Source organism: Pinus tabuliformis, chromosome 8 (genome assembly GCF_031772625.1).
Source record: "Pinus tabuliformis cultivar Carrire ecotype Pingquan chromosome 8, CPIR1, whole genome shotgun sequence".
Lineage (NCBI taxonomy): Eukaryota > Viridiplantae > Streptophyta > Pinopsida > Pinales > Pinaceae > Pinus > Pinus tabuliformis.
This window is the reverse complement of record NC_142294.1, coordinates 559,371,219-559,385,538: the sequence shown is the minus strand read 5'-3', so window position 1 is coordinate 559,385,538 and position 14,320 is coordinate 559,371,219. Positions and strand designations below refer to the sequence as shown.

The 14,320-nt window shown below is 37.6% G+C and overlaps 1 protein-coding gene and 1 long non-coding RNA gene across 2 annotated transcripts; one reads left to right on the top strand and one right to left on the bottom strand.

Moving 5' to 3' along the window:
* Nucleotides 1-9,437: 9,437 nt before the first annotated feature.
* On the top strand, nucleotides 9,438-9,836 carry LOC149236693 (uncharacterized). Its single transcript, XM_089369001.1, has one exon. The coding sequence runs from the start codon at nucleotides 9,438-9,440 to the stop codon at nucleotides 9,834-9,836; it is 399 nt and encodes a 132-aa protein (XP_089225127.1).
* Nucleotides 9,837-11,847: 2,011 nt separating this feature from the next.
* LOC149236692 (uncharacterized) lies at nucleotides 11,848-13,253 on the bottom strand. Its single transcript, XR_016268427.1, has 3 exons — nucleotides 12,493-13,253; nucleotides 12,205-12,389; nucleotides 11,848-12,006 (listed from the first exon to the last, which is right to left on the bottom strand). It is a non-coding gene; the product is annotated as an uncharacterized LOC149236692 (long non-coding RNA).
* Nucleotides 13,254-14,320: the final 1,067 nt, after the last annotated feature.

The window sequence follows — 14,320 nt, the reverse complement described above, 5'->3', positions numbered from 1 at the left end:
AACAAGAAATAGATGATTAAGGTATAATATAAGCACTACCAATGTCAGCAAGGATCAAGTGACGAACATGACTCGAACAATTGATATGCTTGCATCCAATTTACATAAGGAATTGTTGATAGTTGGAAAAAAATCCTCATGCAATGAGTGAGTATTTGCCCAATCAAAGTTACAATTAAAATTTTTTTCATTTGGTGTGGTTATATACTCTTTGTAACAAAGGTCTAGTTTCCTATCTAAAACTAAAATTAAACTAAGAAAAAATATGTAATATATTCTAATAATTTACGAAATATGAACACAACATGTTACAATTATTTACTGCAATATAAAGAGAAACAATAAAAGGATTTAAATGAGCATAATACCATGTGAAATATCATGTTATTTAAAATCCTAACTGCAATTGAATCTGTAAAATTGAACTAATAAGTTTCGGCTAAAAATTTAAATAAAACCTTAAAAAAAATTCAAATTTCATCCTACTCAAACCAATTTTTTGGTATTCTATGAAATATGTATGAAAGCACAGTCTAAAGTAAATAAATAGTAGTTTCTATCTCATAAACGAGAGAAAATATGCCTATATTTGAATACTATGTTGTGATGATAAACTAGTTAAGGAATCTGCATGGTACATTGCCTTAGCAGCGCGAAAGTGTCTAGATCGAGGGTTAGGACTACGCAAAGGTTAGCGGTACCCTTTCATAGAGGTATTGAAGGACGGACGAGAGGGCTTGTCTACCAAGCCCTAAAGCGAAGTGACTTGTGCTCAGACAGGAATAGAGGGAACTAACCAACATCACAACCATCTTAGGGTGTGGAATGTTGGTTCCAGCATCCCCCATACTGCTTTGGGAGAGACTTCAGTTCGTGCTTGGCTAGCTAATGCCTAAAGGGCCAGTAGTGTAGGGATTTGTTTGGCTAATTAACACTGAACCTGGGTTAGGCCCCCTCAAGCCAACACAGACCTAAAGAAGAAAATTTTTTGTATGAACTATTTTGTGGCTCTGATTGTTAAAGTTAGGGGTTCATTGCATCTTAAAAAACATCAACACCAAAGAACCATTACATTCAATCAAGGATCCAAACCTACATTCACCAACCACCCATTTCCAAATTACGAGGCTATCTCACTCCCTAGATGGGCATAAAACAAAACGAAAATTGCAAGTACAATGTTGAAATTACTAAGCATTCCCTCAATTGACATCTGCAACTCAAATCAATAGGATAGATAAAGAGGAGTTCACTTTACTTTTAACACCATGTTATTTATCTCACTCAAAATGTAACATATCACGCCTATTTCTATCTATGCTCTTTCTCAATATGCTATTTCCTTATGGCATATGCAACATCTGGTGCAATTGCTAGTTTAATTAATTTTGAGTTTTACGGATGACTGAGATAAATAGGTTAAATTAATGTGGTTTAATTAACAACAGGGGTGATTTTGGTTTATAATTTTTATTAATTAGTTTCAAATGTTTTATAATGATTTGTAATAGTTAAATTAATTAAATTTCAAAGAATGATTAATATTTTATGGTTTATTAATATTATTTTTTTTTTAAATGGGTTTCCAAGTATTGCTTAATTTTAAACTATCATCTCTATTCATTGTGTTAGGTCTTTTTCTATCTCAATGGCTTCTTTTATTCTTCTCTTTAACTAGTGGTTCTCTTTATGAATTATTTTTACATTTTCCATACAGATGTTTTGAGAGGAGAAGCATGAGTGTTAAGTTAGGGTAGTTTTTGTTCTATTTCTAGCTTTGTCAATTATGTGTTCTTTTAATCTTATGCCAACTCACCTACTAGTCTCACCTATGTATTCATTTCCGCATGAACAAGGAATTGAGTATACCCCTTTCCCACATGAACAAGGAATTGAGTATACCCATTTTTGTTTCTTAGGATCTCTACAGTCTTTAACTGACTCAATCATATTTCTAATAGTGTTTGGGGGGTGAATGAAACATTAATGCTTTTCTTGTTTATTGCGATTTTATCAATAGTTCCTTTTACATAGGGAAGTGAGACTTTAGATTCTTTAAGGGTTTTATTTTTTTATTTTTGATTCAGGATAATGTTTGAACATATTATTATTATTATATATTAATATTAATATAAATATTAACCATAATTATATTAATAATATTAATAACATTAATATAGTAATTTGGCTGAGAAGCGCTCTACAATTGAGTGCATGAGGGACATGCTACTACATAATGTTACATTAAAAAAATAAAAAAATAGATACATGTGTCGGTTAATACATGTATATACTAGAGATGTTGTGTGTAACATCAATGTCGGCCATAAATAAAATACTTCAATTTTCACCTTTATTTTACATGGACTCTATATAGTGAGATAAAGTAATTGAAAAAGAAAACAAAAAACTTTTTATTATGAGTGATATGCAATGTGAATATTTTAAATCTGTAAAAATAAAATAAAAATAACCACAATTCACCCTCTCGACCCTTGATCCAGAGTTAGGATGGATTTAGGCTAGTATTAATATTAATAAGATTTATTAATAATATTTGGTTCAGTAAAGTTAACATTAACATAAAAGCATTGGTGGGCCTTGGCTCAGGATCAAATAATTACGCTAAACTTCAATCCTCAAAACTATTGCTTTATTGGATTATTCATATGGCGATGGGATCGGTCCAAATTTTTGGAGACTCACAAAATGTTGTAATATGGTTGAATGGAGAGCACAAATGTCAAAACTACATGTTGATTCCATTATTAGAAGAAATTTTACTTTTAAAACTTTATTTTGATTTTATCAGTGCCTGTCATATTTACAGGGAATGAAACTCAGATGCATACATCCTATGAAAGGAGGGTATAAAACAGGGTATGGGTATCTAGAGCATAACAGAAACTGACAAGGATGTGATTAGTGTGTCGGATCAACAACCCTTTTTCCCATGATAAAATGTGCTGCTGCTCTAAACAAGATTCTTGTTTGGGTTGTTTTCCTTAAAGAAGAGGAGGCCCGGGAACAATCATCATCTCTTTTTTGCTTTATTAGGTTTGGATAGTATACAATTTTACTTTCAACCCAGAAGAGCTACTCTATGTTTACCTATTGGACATGCAGTACATCCAATGCTTAAATGCATCTACAAATGTAACTTTTTATCGCCTTAATAGAAAGATCGATTTTTTCCTTCAGAAAAAACATTAACATTTTATTTTAATATTAATATTAACATTAATATAATAATGTTAATGTTAATATTAACATTATTTTTAACATTAACATTATGATCAATCTCATCAATCTTCTTCCACTCTGGTTAATGAATCAACCCCACATTCATTGGTCATTAACTAGCGCAACAACCAATAGATCAAGCCAAGCAAGTTAGAAAAAGGGAGGAAAAGAAATAACTATTTTGAACAAAATGAACAATACGATGGAATTGTTCTTTATCGAACTAAATAATTGCAATATTCATTATATTGCTGATACACATTTACTAATGTGGTTGGTATATACCATCATCATTTTCTACCTATTATACCCACTAAATAGCATATAAAAATAACTTTGATTGGCATATATCAATCACTTAATTGTCGTAATTTATATAAACAAACCATAAAATGTGAGACACAAACAAAGTAACTTAAAAGACGAAAATATTTTCATAAAACATACAACTTTGTTTTCTTCATTTATATATATTTTAATGTAATTTTAATTTATTTATATATATTTAAAAAAAAAATAATCTTTAACTATTATTGAAATTAAATTATTTATTTATTTTTAAATATTAATATTAAAAAGTGACTTCAATATTATCAAGTGTCTCATGGAAAGAAGGTGGGGGAGTCGAAGAGCGATGATGGTCGAGCAAGGGTTTTGAAGACCTAGGGTTAACAGAGATAGGGCTGGAAAAGGAACAGCGACAGCGACAAGAGTAGAAGGGCAAATCTTATGCATGCAAATGGACCTGCAAAGACATAATAAGAAGAGGAGGGTTAATAAGTCAAAAAAGGACTGAAATACACCATGGAAGGGGAGATAGGGAGGGGAGAGATCCCCTCCTACAAAAATATGGCGGCAGGGGAATCAAGTGGGTGCGGGATGCAGAGAAACCCAAAGGAGAATAGCAAAGACGTGCCAGTACTGGGGAATCGGTGGCAAACAAAGCTTGGGGGCAGATGTCTTCCCAGAGCTCAGAAAAAACCAAGGTATGTAATACCCAACAACAAACTCGAAGAATACAGATGTTATATGAGAGACCACGCTTTGATATGAAAATTTGTAGGTTTTTGGCCGTCGGAAAGGGACCTAGCTAAGTGGATACAACAAAGATAGAAGCCGAAATGGCATATAGACCTAAAGTTAGGGGCAAATGGTTTCTTTACAGTGATATTTGCAAATTTGGAGGATAAGGAAAGAACATTTGAAGGAGGACCATACTTTATGAATAATGCTGGTTTATTTATGAGGCACTGGGAGGACAAATATAATCTAGACCACGAAAAGATGCTAGCAGCACCCATCTGGGTAAGATTATTTGGTTTACCAATGGAGTTCTAGGATCCTGATATCTTGGAAGGAATAGGCAATACAATCGGGACTTTTGTCAAAGTAGCAGAGTCAACAAAAAGAGGGAAATATACATCCTATGCAAGGATATGCTTTTATATGAATATAGCAGAACCATTGCTGGAGTACATAGAACTAGATTACCATGATGAAATATGGTAGCAACCAATGGACTACGAGCATATACCCTTCAGATGTAGAAGGTGCCATGAATACAGACATCTCTTCAAACAATGCCCACTGAATAAAGAAGAGGAAACACCAAGGAAACAGGAAGAAGAGCAAAGGAGGACAGAAGAGACAGATGAAGGGGAAACGGGTTTCCAGGAAGTCCATAGGAAAAAAAGGCCAGGAAAGGAAATAACAAGGATGCAACAACCCGCAAAACTAGTAACAGTAGAAAGCCAAAACAAATTTTAGGCTTTACAGGAGGAAGAAGAGGAGCCCGAAAAAGAAGAAAACACGGAGGAACCCATGGAAATTATAAAGGATACAAAGGAACCAGACCTAAACCAGAATAGTAAGGTAGAAGGAGGAATGGAGCAGAGTATGGAGATGACAACAGAACAAATCCAGATGGGGACAGACACACAGAAGAACAGCGGGAACAAGGAGGAAAGAATCATGAAAAGATTGTTACAGGACTAGAAAAATCTTGATGAAAGGTTTATACCGGAAGCCCAAAAGCAATTGTATAAAGAGACATTCCAGAAATACAAGGAAAAGTAGGGAATTACTTTAGAAAAACAGATAGATCAAACAGGAACGCAAGGAACCCAAAGTCTAGGAATGGACAGTACTGGCAAAGGAGCCAGGAAACGAGGTAGACGGACATTGAATGAAACCATAAAGCGGTTGGAGAAATATTGGTCAACTCAGGCAGGGTTATACCTCTTTCAGAGGTATTTCAACAACCATCCAAAAAGTTATAAAATGATAGTTACAAGTTGGAACATTAGGGGAATCAAAAGCAAAGGAAAGCAGAGGTATGTGAAGGAGAGGATAAAGAAAGATAAGCCTAGCATAATGATAATATAAGAGACGAAAATTAGCTTCCAACAATTAGAAGGTATAATAAAAAACAAAAAATACAATACGAGATGATGGGTCAGGATGTGAGTGGCACAGCGGGGGGTCTTGCAATCCTCTGGAACCCTGAGGAGGTATTGTTTGAAAATTGGATAAGCCTTCCCAGAATCCTTACAGGCATATTCAGAATGACAAGATCAGCAGAATGGATTCTCATCTCAGGAGTCTATGGGTCGCACATACCAAGGGAGCGGAAAAATTTCCTTAAGGATTTGCAATCCACAAGAAGGATCTTTCCTGGAATACCATGGATAGTAGGGGGAGACTTTAATATGATTAGAACAATGGAAGAAAATAGAGGCGGCATAAGCAGACCATATCAAAATATGGAGGATTTCAATGAGATGATTACAGAACAAAGACTAATAGATGTCCCAACAATTAACGACACCCACACTTGGAATAACCGAAGAGGAGGAAGAAACCAAATAGCTTCTAGATTAGATCGATTTCTTATATTAGAACAAACAATGAACAAGGATGTATTTGTTGAAGCCACAATCATGCCGGCGATGGGTTCAGATCATTGGGCGATTAGGTTGGAAATAAATATTAAAAAAAAACCCCTCAAAATACCCTTCAGGTTTGAGGCTTTTTGGCTCAGGAATCCTCAGTTCTTATCTAAGGTAGAGGAATGGTGGACTCAAAGTACACAAAAAGGAAAAGGTAAGATGCATACTTTTCAGTTAAAACTCAAAGAACTCAAAGGGAAAATCAGAAAATGGAATAAGGAGGAGTTTGGGAATATAATGGTGGGAAAACAGAAGCTAGAGAAAGAAATGGAAGAGATACAACAAAAAATTATTACAGAAGGCAGAAATGAGGAAAGAAGTAAAGAAGAAGGAATTATAATGAGCCAACTTGAAGAGCAGAGGAAACAGGAAGAGATCCTATGGAAACAAAAATCCAGGATAAACTGGTTACGCGAAGGAGAAAGAAACACTAAGTTTTTCCACCAAGCTATGATTCAGCATAGGCAAAGGAACAAGATCTTTTCCATAAAAAATGAAGAAGGAGAAAGGATAATAGAACATGAAGGAATTGAGCAAGTATTGGTAGGATACCATAAAGACATATTAACAGAACCACAAGTAGACAGAGAAGTGGCTATAGACCTTATCTGTAAAGAGATCCCTAGAATAATAACAGAAGAACAAAATATGGCATTGATGAGGGCAGCCACTCTAGAGGAAGTAGACGAAATTGTGAAGGGTATGAAGAAAAACAATGTGCCAAGACCGGATGGATATACAACGGAGTTTTATCAAGTAGGATGGCATTTTCTTAGACAAGAGATTCTGGAGGCAGTAGAGGAATCTCGCATAAAACAAAAGGTATGGTTGGGTCTCAATTCTACTTTCCTTACTTTGATTTCTAAAATTGCCAATTCGGAAAATGCCCAGGGTTTTTGACCAATTGCCCTTTGCAATGTAATATACAAAATAACTGCCACTCTGATGGCTAAAAGATTAAAACCCATCCTCCCCAGCATAATCTCACCGGAGCAAACTGGCTTTGTGGAGGGAAGGAAAATTCTTGATGGATTAGTAGTTACCCAGGAAGCGACCCATTCTCTAAAACAGAAAAAATAGAGAGGGATGATGATCAAGTTAGATTTGTCAAAAGCTTACGATCGCTTAAACTGGAAATACCTCAAGGCAATTATTGCGACCTTCGGATTCAGCAGTAGATGGATAGTCTGGGTTTATAATATGATATCAACTCCTATTTTCTCTATCATGTTAAATGGGGTGCCATCGTCAACCTTCAATGCCACTAGAGGAATAAGACAGGGGGATCCTTTATCCCCTTTCCTATTTATACTGGCTACGGAGGGTCTCGGAAGGTATTTCAAAAAAGAACTGAGGGAAAGGAAAATTAAAGGATTAAGGCTATGGGAGAACAATCTGCCCATCACCCACCAGCAATTTGTGGATGACATTATGCTCTTATGTGAAGTTACAATAAATGAGGTAAGGGGCGTTAAAAGGATCTTGGATTTGTTTATGGAGGCATCAAGTATGGAAATAAACAACGAGAAATCATGTACCTTCATCTTCAACACTCCAGACACGATCAAGGCTCATTTAACCAGAACGTTAACATTCAGACATGGTGAACTACCAACAAAGTACCTGGGGAATCAACTTGATACAAACCCTACAAGATTGGCAAACTTGTAGCAAATCATAGAAAAGCTCAAGAATACACTTGCAAGTTGGTCCTTTAGATTGCTGAACATAACAGGCAGATTGGTATTACTGAAATCAGTGCCTCAAGCTATACCAATTTACCCTCTATCAATCATGGCTGTCCCCAAAGGGGTTTGCACTAAAATGAAGGAAATCTTTGGAAAATTCATATGGGGAGGGCCAAAGCAGCAGAGGAAATGGGCACTAGTTTCATGGAAAAGCTTGACAAAAAGAAAAGAAGAAGGGGGATTAGGACTTAGAGACCCTGAAATCCTGAACAAAGTGCTAGGAGCGAAGTTGTGGTGGAGGTGGATGAGGGGAGGAAATGACTTATGGAAGAGAATATGGACACATAAATATAATATGCCCGCAACAATGGCAAGCATCCTCAGAGTAGAAGAAACCCCAAAAGGATCTACAATATGGGAATTGGCAAGTCAGAGCAGAAACATCATAAACAATTATGCATTTTGGGAAATAAGAGGAGGAGGTACTACTAGATTTTGGGAGGAGGAGTGGAAACAAATAAACAAAATGGTCAGTATACAAACCCTGCAAAGTATACATCAAAAGGCAGTAAGGGAGGGGCGAGAATATGTAAGAGATCACTAGAAAAAAGGGGAGTCAAATGGGATATGGAGAGTATGGAGAAAACCAGAAGAATGGGATGAAAATATCGATCAAGAGCAGAAAGGAATATATATAAAAGAACTGGAGTCAAGGAAAATCAAAGCCAGATTAGGACCGGATATTCTCAGATGGGGAAAATCTACAATAGGGGCCTTCACAGTCAAAGAAGCCTACTATTTAACAACCCACCAGGAGAGGGAGGAAGAAGCCTTAGAATGGGAAATAATTTGGAAGAGTAAGTGGTGGCCGAAGATAGCTATATTCGCTTGGCTAGTTGGAAGAGAAAGGATCCTGACGTGGGATAAGATTCACAAAAGAGGTTTCTCGGGACCCTCGAGATGCAGCCTTTGCAAAATGGAGATCGAAACCCAGGAACACATTTTGAACTCCTGTCCATTCGCTCAGCATCAATGGGAAGAGATCAGAAGTCTCTTCGGAAAATCAAATAGAGATCCCAGTGACATCAAAAAGACTATCTTTCAATGGGGTAAGGGACAATTCTCATGTAAGGTTGTAAGGAGAACTTGGAATCTAGCCATAGGATTTGTGATATGGCTTCTCTGGAAGGAAAGAAATCGAAGGATTTTCCTAGACAAGACCAATACTCCAGAAAATATTTGGAAAGGAATTCAAAACTCAATTAGAGAGACCGTTCTGGCAGAGACCTGGGAGGAGGAAGATTGGAAAGCGAACCCTGAAGAAGGAAGAATCTTAGCAAAACTAAATATGGAATTCGGCATGGTGTATCCTAGAAAAGAAATACAGCAACGAGCTCAGACTCAGAGTCCAGAACAGTTCAGGTACCCTGAGTGAAATTTCATTAAATTGAATTTTGATGGGGCTTCCAAAGGGAACCCAGGGCCGGCAGGCTTTGGGGGCATCTTTAGAGACAGTGAGAGACACACAAGATGGGTGTATGCGGAATGGGGAGGCGTAATGACCAACAATGAAGCAGAACTGTGGGCTGTTTATCAAGGTCTAAGGATAGCAGTAAGGAATGGCTACACAAATCTGGAAATAGAAGGCGACTCACAGATAGTAGTGGAAATGCTACAAAAGCTCAACAATGGGAAAGACTGGGAGCAAGTAGCAAGAAGCTGGAGGACGGCAGGGATCGTTCAAGACTTGGCTGAAATTTTAAAGAGAATAGAATACAAAATAATTAACCACATTAGGAGAAAAGGAAACAAGGCTGCAAACTACCTTGCAAACTGGGGATGTAAAGAACAGGAGGAAAGGATCGACAATAGCTGGCCAACAATAAGGAATAAACCGGGATGGGATGAACTCATTATAATAATCACTCAGGACCATAATGGAACCACAACACAATGAAAAAGACCCCTAGAGAACCCCGATCGGGGTGATAATGGCGACGATTAGGGCAATTAATACAAATCAGGTAAGGGATGATGACAAGGCAAAAGGAATAGGGGCAATGATGAAGGCGGACAGAAAGATCGGCAGAAAGGATATCATTTCGAGGAGGGGCGGCGATGAAGTAATGAAAAACGAAGTTGGTGGAGGTAATGCTGCAAAGATTGGACGTGGGTATGATGGCACAGAAGAAGGATGAAGGGAGGTGGGCGGTCATGAAGGTGGCAGTTGGCAGAGGAATCGGGAGAAGAAAAATGAGGAGAAATTGCAGAGGATAAATCATAAAGGAGGAAGGCGAGACAAAGGAAGGAGGTCATTAAATAAAACCATAGAGAATCCGCAAAGAGCCAGGGTGGTGAAAACTTTAATTAGATTCATAAAAAAGCAGAGGAGGTAGAGTGAACAACCAGGCAACGCAGGAAGGAGGAAGCGAATGGCAACAAGGAGGAGAATGAGAAACGAAGTGGACAAGGAGGACAGAGGTCGGAAAAGCCCGGAGAAGATAGGGAAAGGAATCGAGGCTGGAGAAAATATGGAGCAGTATCAGACAGTTCAGGACGATACCGAGGATGAAGTGGAAATGTTTGATTCTGACCAAGACAGATCTGAGCAACCAAGAAAGAGTGTATGGAAGGACAAACCACAGGAAGCAAGGAAGTATGGGGATAGAAGAAGCAAAGTGCTAAAGGAGGGAAGCGACTTCGGGAGCACTTCGGGTATGAAAGGTCTGAGAGGCAGGAGAAATTATAGGAAGAGAGGAAGAGCAGGACGGGGACGAAGCCGACGCAGTAGAGGAAGAGGATGGTCGAAAGAGAAATGGGAGGAGGACGAACCATTACTGGCAAGAAAATATAGAAATACATTGAAGAAGAAGATACAGTTTGCAGAGCAAGCCTACTGTGAAAACACTAATGAAGATATCAGAAGAATAATACAGCAATTGGAGGAAGAAGCGACCCAAGGCCAATCAGGATCAGAAATGGAAGATTGGGAATACCTGCTACCGGATCCAGGGAATACTAGAGGACGTATGACATTGTATAAACAAGCCCTGCATGTATACTGGGTTATGAAAAGGCTGTTGGCTAAGGCTATGGAGCAAGTTGCCATGGAAATGGCTGAACTGTCCCAGGGGATTCCTAATTTGAAGAAAGAAATGCAGAACATTCAGGTCACTCTGATAATGCAGGACAAAAAACTGGAAGAGATACAACAGCAGATTAAGAAGATAAACCCGGGTATAAAGAAAGAAGATGATCAGCAGGAAGCCATGGTTGGTTAATATCTGAAGATATGTATATGCTTTCCGTAGTTTCTTTGAATGTTGGTAGATAGGTTTTGGTTCGAGTCTCAGTTTATAATGCAGATAAAAAGCAATAGTAATCTTTTTGAATGTTTAGTTTACTTTGCTTGGACAAGAAGAATTAGTATTTTTTGTTTTTGGATGGCTGTCAAAAACTTAAAGTGGCCAACAGACCCGATTTCCCTTCGGGGCGGGTTGAGGCTACCTTGAAAATGTAATGGTTTCCATTCGAATTAATGAAAAAAGAATGGTCCCTCCTTAACTTACAAAAAAAATATTAATATTAAAAATATTAATAACATCTTAAATACGTATATGGACTTTATCCATGAGAGCTTAATCAATATTTCAAACCTTCATAGATGAGTTCATGTTCCCTTGACTAAGGGAAAATCTTATGATTCCTCATCTTGATAATATGGACTTTATCCACTAGAGCTTAAGCAATATTTCAAACCTTCATACATGAGTTCGTGTTCCCTTGACGAAGGGAAAATCTTACGATTCCTCATCTTGATAATATATCATCATAGGAAAGCTCAATTTTCTTAAAAGAAGAATCACAAATGATCTTAACCTATCCACGGAACGATAACTTCCTATGACGTTATCTTTTCGCATAAAATCATAATATTCGAGGAGACAAGAACCATGATACGGATCAAATACACAATAGTGACTCAATCCATTATAATTGAAAATTTCAGCATGAATTTACAATTTATGATACAGTGGTAATAGATCTGTGCCCCCTCGGCTCTCCACCAGCCGCAAGCACAATTCTATTGGGACCTGAGAAGTATGGCAGACAATCCGGAATCGATCCTGGCAAACACAACATTTAGAAAATGCAAGTCAGTCCGGAGTCGATCACGTGCACCACAACAACTAGAAAGTACACTTCATTAGACTGAACAAAGAACAATTTTACTTTTATGCAGACGGTCTGTAAATCTGAATGCAAAAATAACACTCTTACTTTTTCATTATGAGTGTAGAGGGTTTTAAGAAAGAACGCAGTACATTAACCAGGAAGCCAGCATTTTCTGTACAGAGATGGCCGAGAACATCTCCTAAAAGAGCAATCGGAAGCCAAAATCCGTTTCTCGTTCAGGACAGTGCAATTTGTACGTGAATTCTGAATTTTAATCCCTTTCAAGAACCCACGCTTCAACTTCCCAATGGCCAAACGGCGGCCAAGGCTAAGGCTACATGCAGAGGTAGATTTAAGTGGAGTGATTTAAGTGGAGTTGTAATAAGAGGTATGTGATTAATTCGAAAAACATTCCCAATATACAACAAAAAAATTACCTTCACAATGCAATAAAGTACATTACGCAGATTAAAATGATCGCTAATTTGAACTGGTATCTTTCCTGTACGCAATATTGTAAAGGGTATTGCTTTTTCTCGATTCAGCGTATGAATATGATCCAAAGCTCGAGTAACAAAATTAACCAAGGAATATATTGATACACATAATTATATCCGCCTCCACGCGCCGAAGGAGAATTAGTTTGCTCTCTTGGCAAGGAACGGCGACACACAGGGCATGTGGGATTGGCAGCTAGCCATGGAACAATGCAATTTGAATGATAAATGTGGCTGCAGGGCAATTCCCTTGCTTCGGTGCCTAACTGAAACTGGCGCAGGCATATGGGACATTGCGGGTTATTAACCAAGTGCCCTGAATTCACTGTAATTGTGGAAATTGGATTTCTGTGACATTCGATTAATCTCTTTTCTCTACGGGCCGCGATAGGGACCAAAACATGGCGACAGGGGATATGCGTAACCAACTCGCCAGTCCCTCTCAGACCTCCACCACAGGCGAGGCAAACACTGATGTTCAGACCCCAGCGTCTCGTGGAACAGTTACATGTACAGCGAGGACACCGATGCGTGATTCTGGAACTCATCTTGATAAACTTCAAAACACCTGTGAGTGATCAGAAACTTCAAAACTGTTAAACCAGCTGTGAATTCAAATCTCTAGTGAATTGATAATGCTGCAGCCTCTGATTATTTAAGTAAAATCAGGGGGAGAAACAACAACTGGAACTCAAAAATAAGCTCCCTTACCCCTGAGCTTATGTCGATTGCTGTTAACAACATTTATATTGTTGTGTGAAAGAGTGATTTATATTGTTGTCGTATGAGTGATTGTCGCCCCCAAGCAAGGCATGGATTCTTACGAATCCGCTAGAATAGCTTGCTTTGGTTTCTGCAAGGCGATCGAGTTCCTCGTATTATGAGGATAAGGAACAGTTACACATCACGTCATCCAAAACCAACCATGTTGGCCATGTGAGCATCTTAGTAATCTTCGCGCAATCCACCAATTAAAATACGTTAACCATCAATGTGTAAAAAAAAAAAGGAGGTTATATTCGATAAAATCTCTCATTTGTAATCATACAATAAACACATTCATACGGGAAGTATATTTATTTATTTCTAATAGACAAATAGCCTATAAATGATTGTCGTAATTTGAAAATTATGTTTTTTATTCTGAAAGTTATGGAAATTCAGATTATATTTTGAAAAAATCTGATAGAGATTTTTGTAAATCTAAGTAAAGGCTGTTAAAATTCATAGTTTTAAGTGTTTAAAGCTTTTTTGATGGTGCTGAATCTATTTCCACCATTAAAAAAACATGATTCAAACACTGTATCTACAAGATTTTTTGAATTTTTTTTATCTAAATTTCAATGACTTTTGACCATCCAATGAATTCCTCACCTCCTTAAACGACTCCTAAATAATTAATATTAAAGGGGTATATTTGAAAAATAATAAATCTAATTATCCTTTTCTTCTTGACCCACAATAGAGGCAAGGGAGTTTTGTTGTCCTAAATGCATTGGCTCCTTGAGGCGATGATGATATCTTCTTCGTTGAGGCTGTAAGGACTCTGGACACCACATATCTCCACAATGGTATGACATTGTCCACTTTGGGCCTAAGCCCTCATGGATTTGCTTTTGGACTTACCCCAAAAGGCCTCATACCAATGGAGATATTTGTCCATCCTTATATATCCATGATCCTCCCCACCTCTAGTCAATGTGGGACTTTGGTCATATACCCAACAATCCTCCCCTCGAACAAAGGACCATCGAGCCTCCCCTCAAAC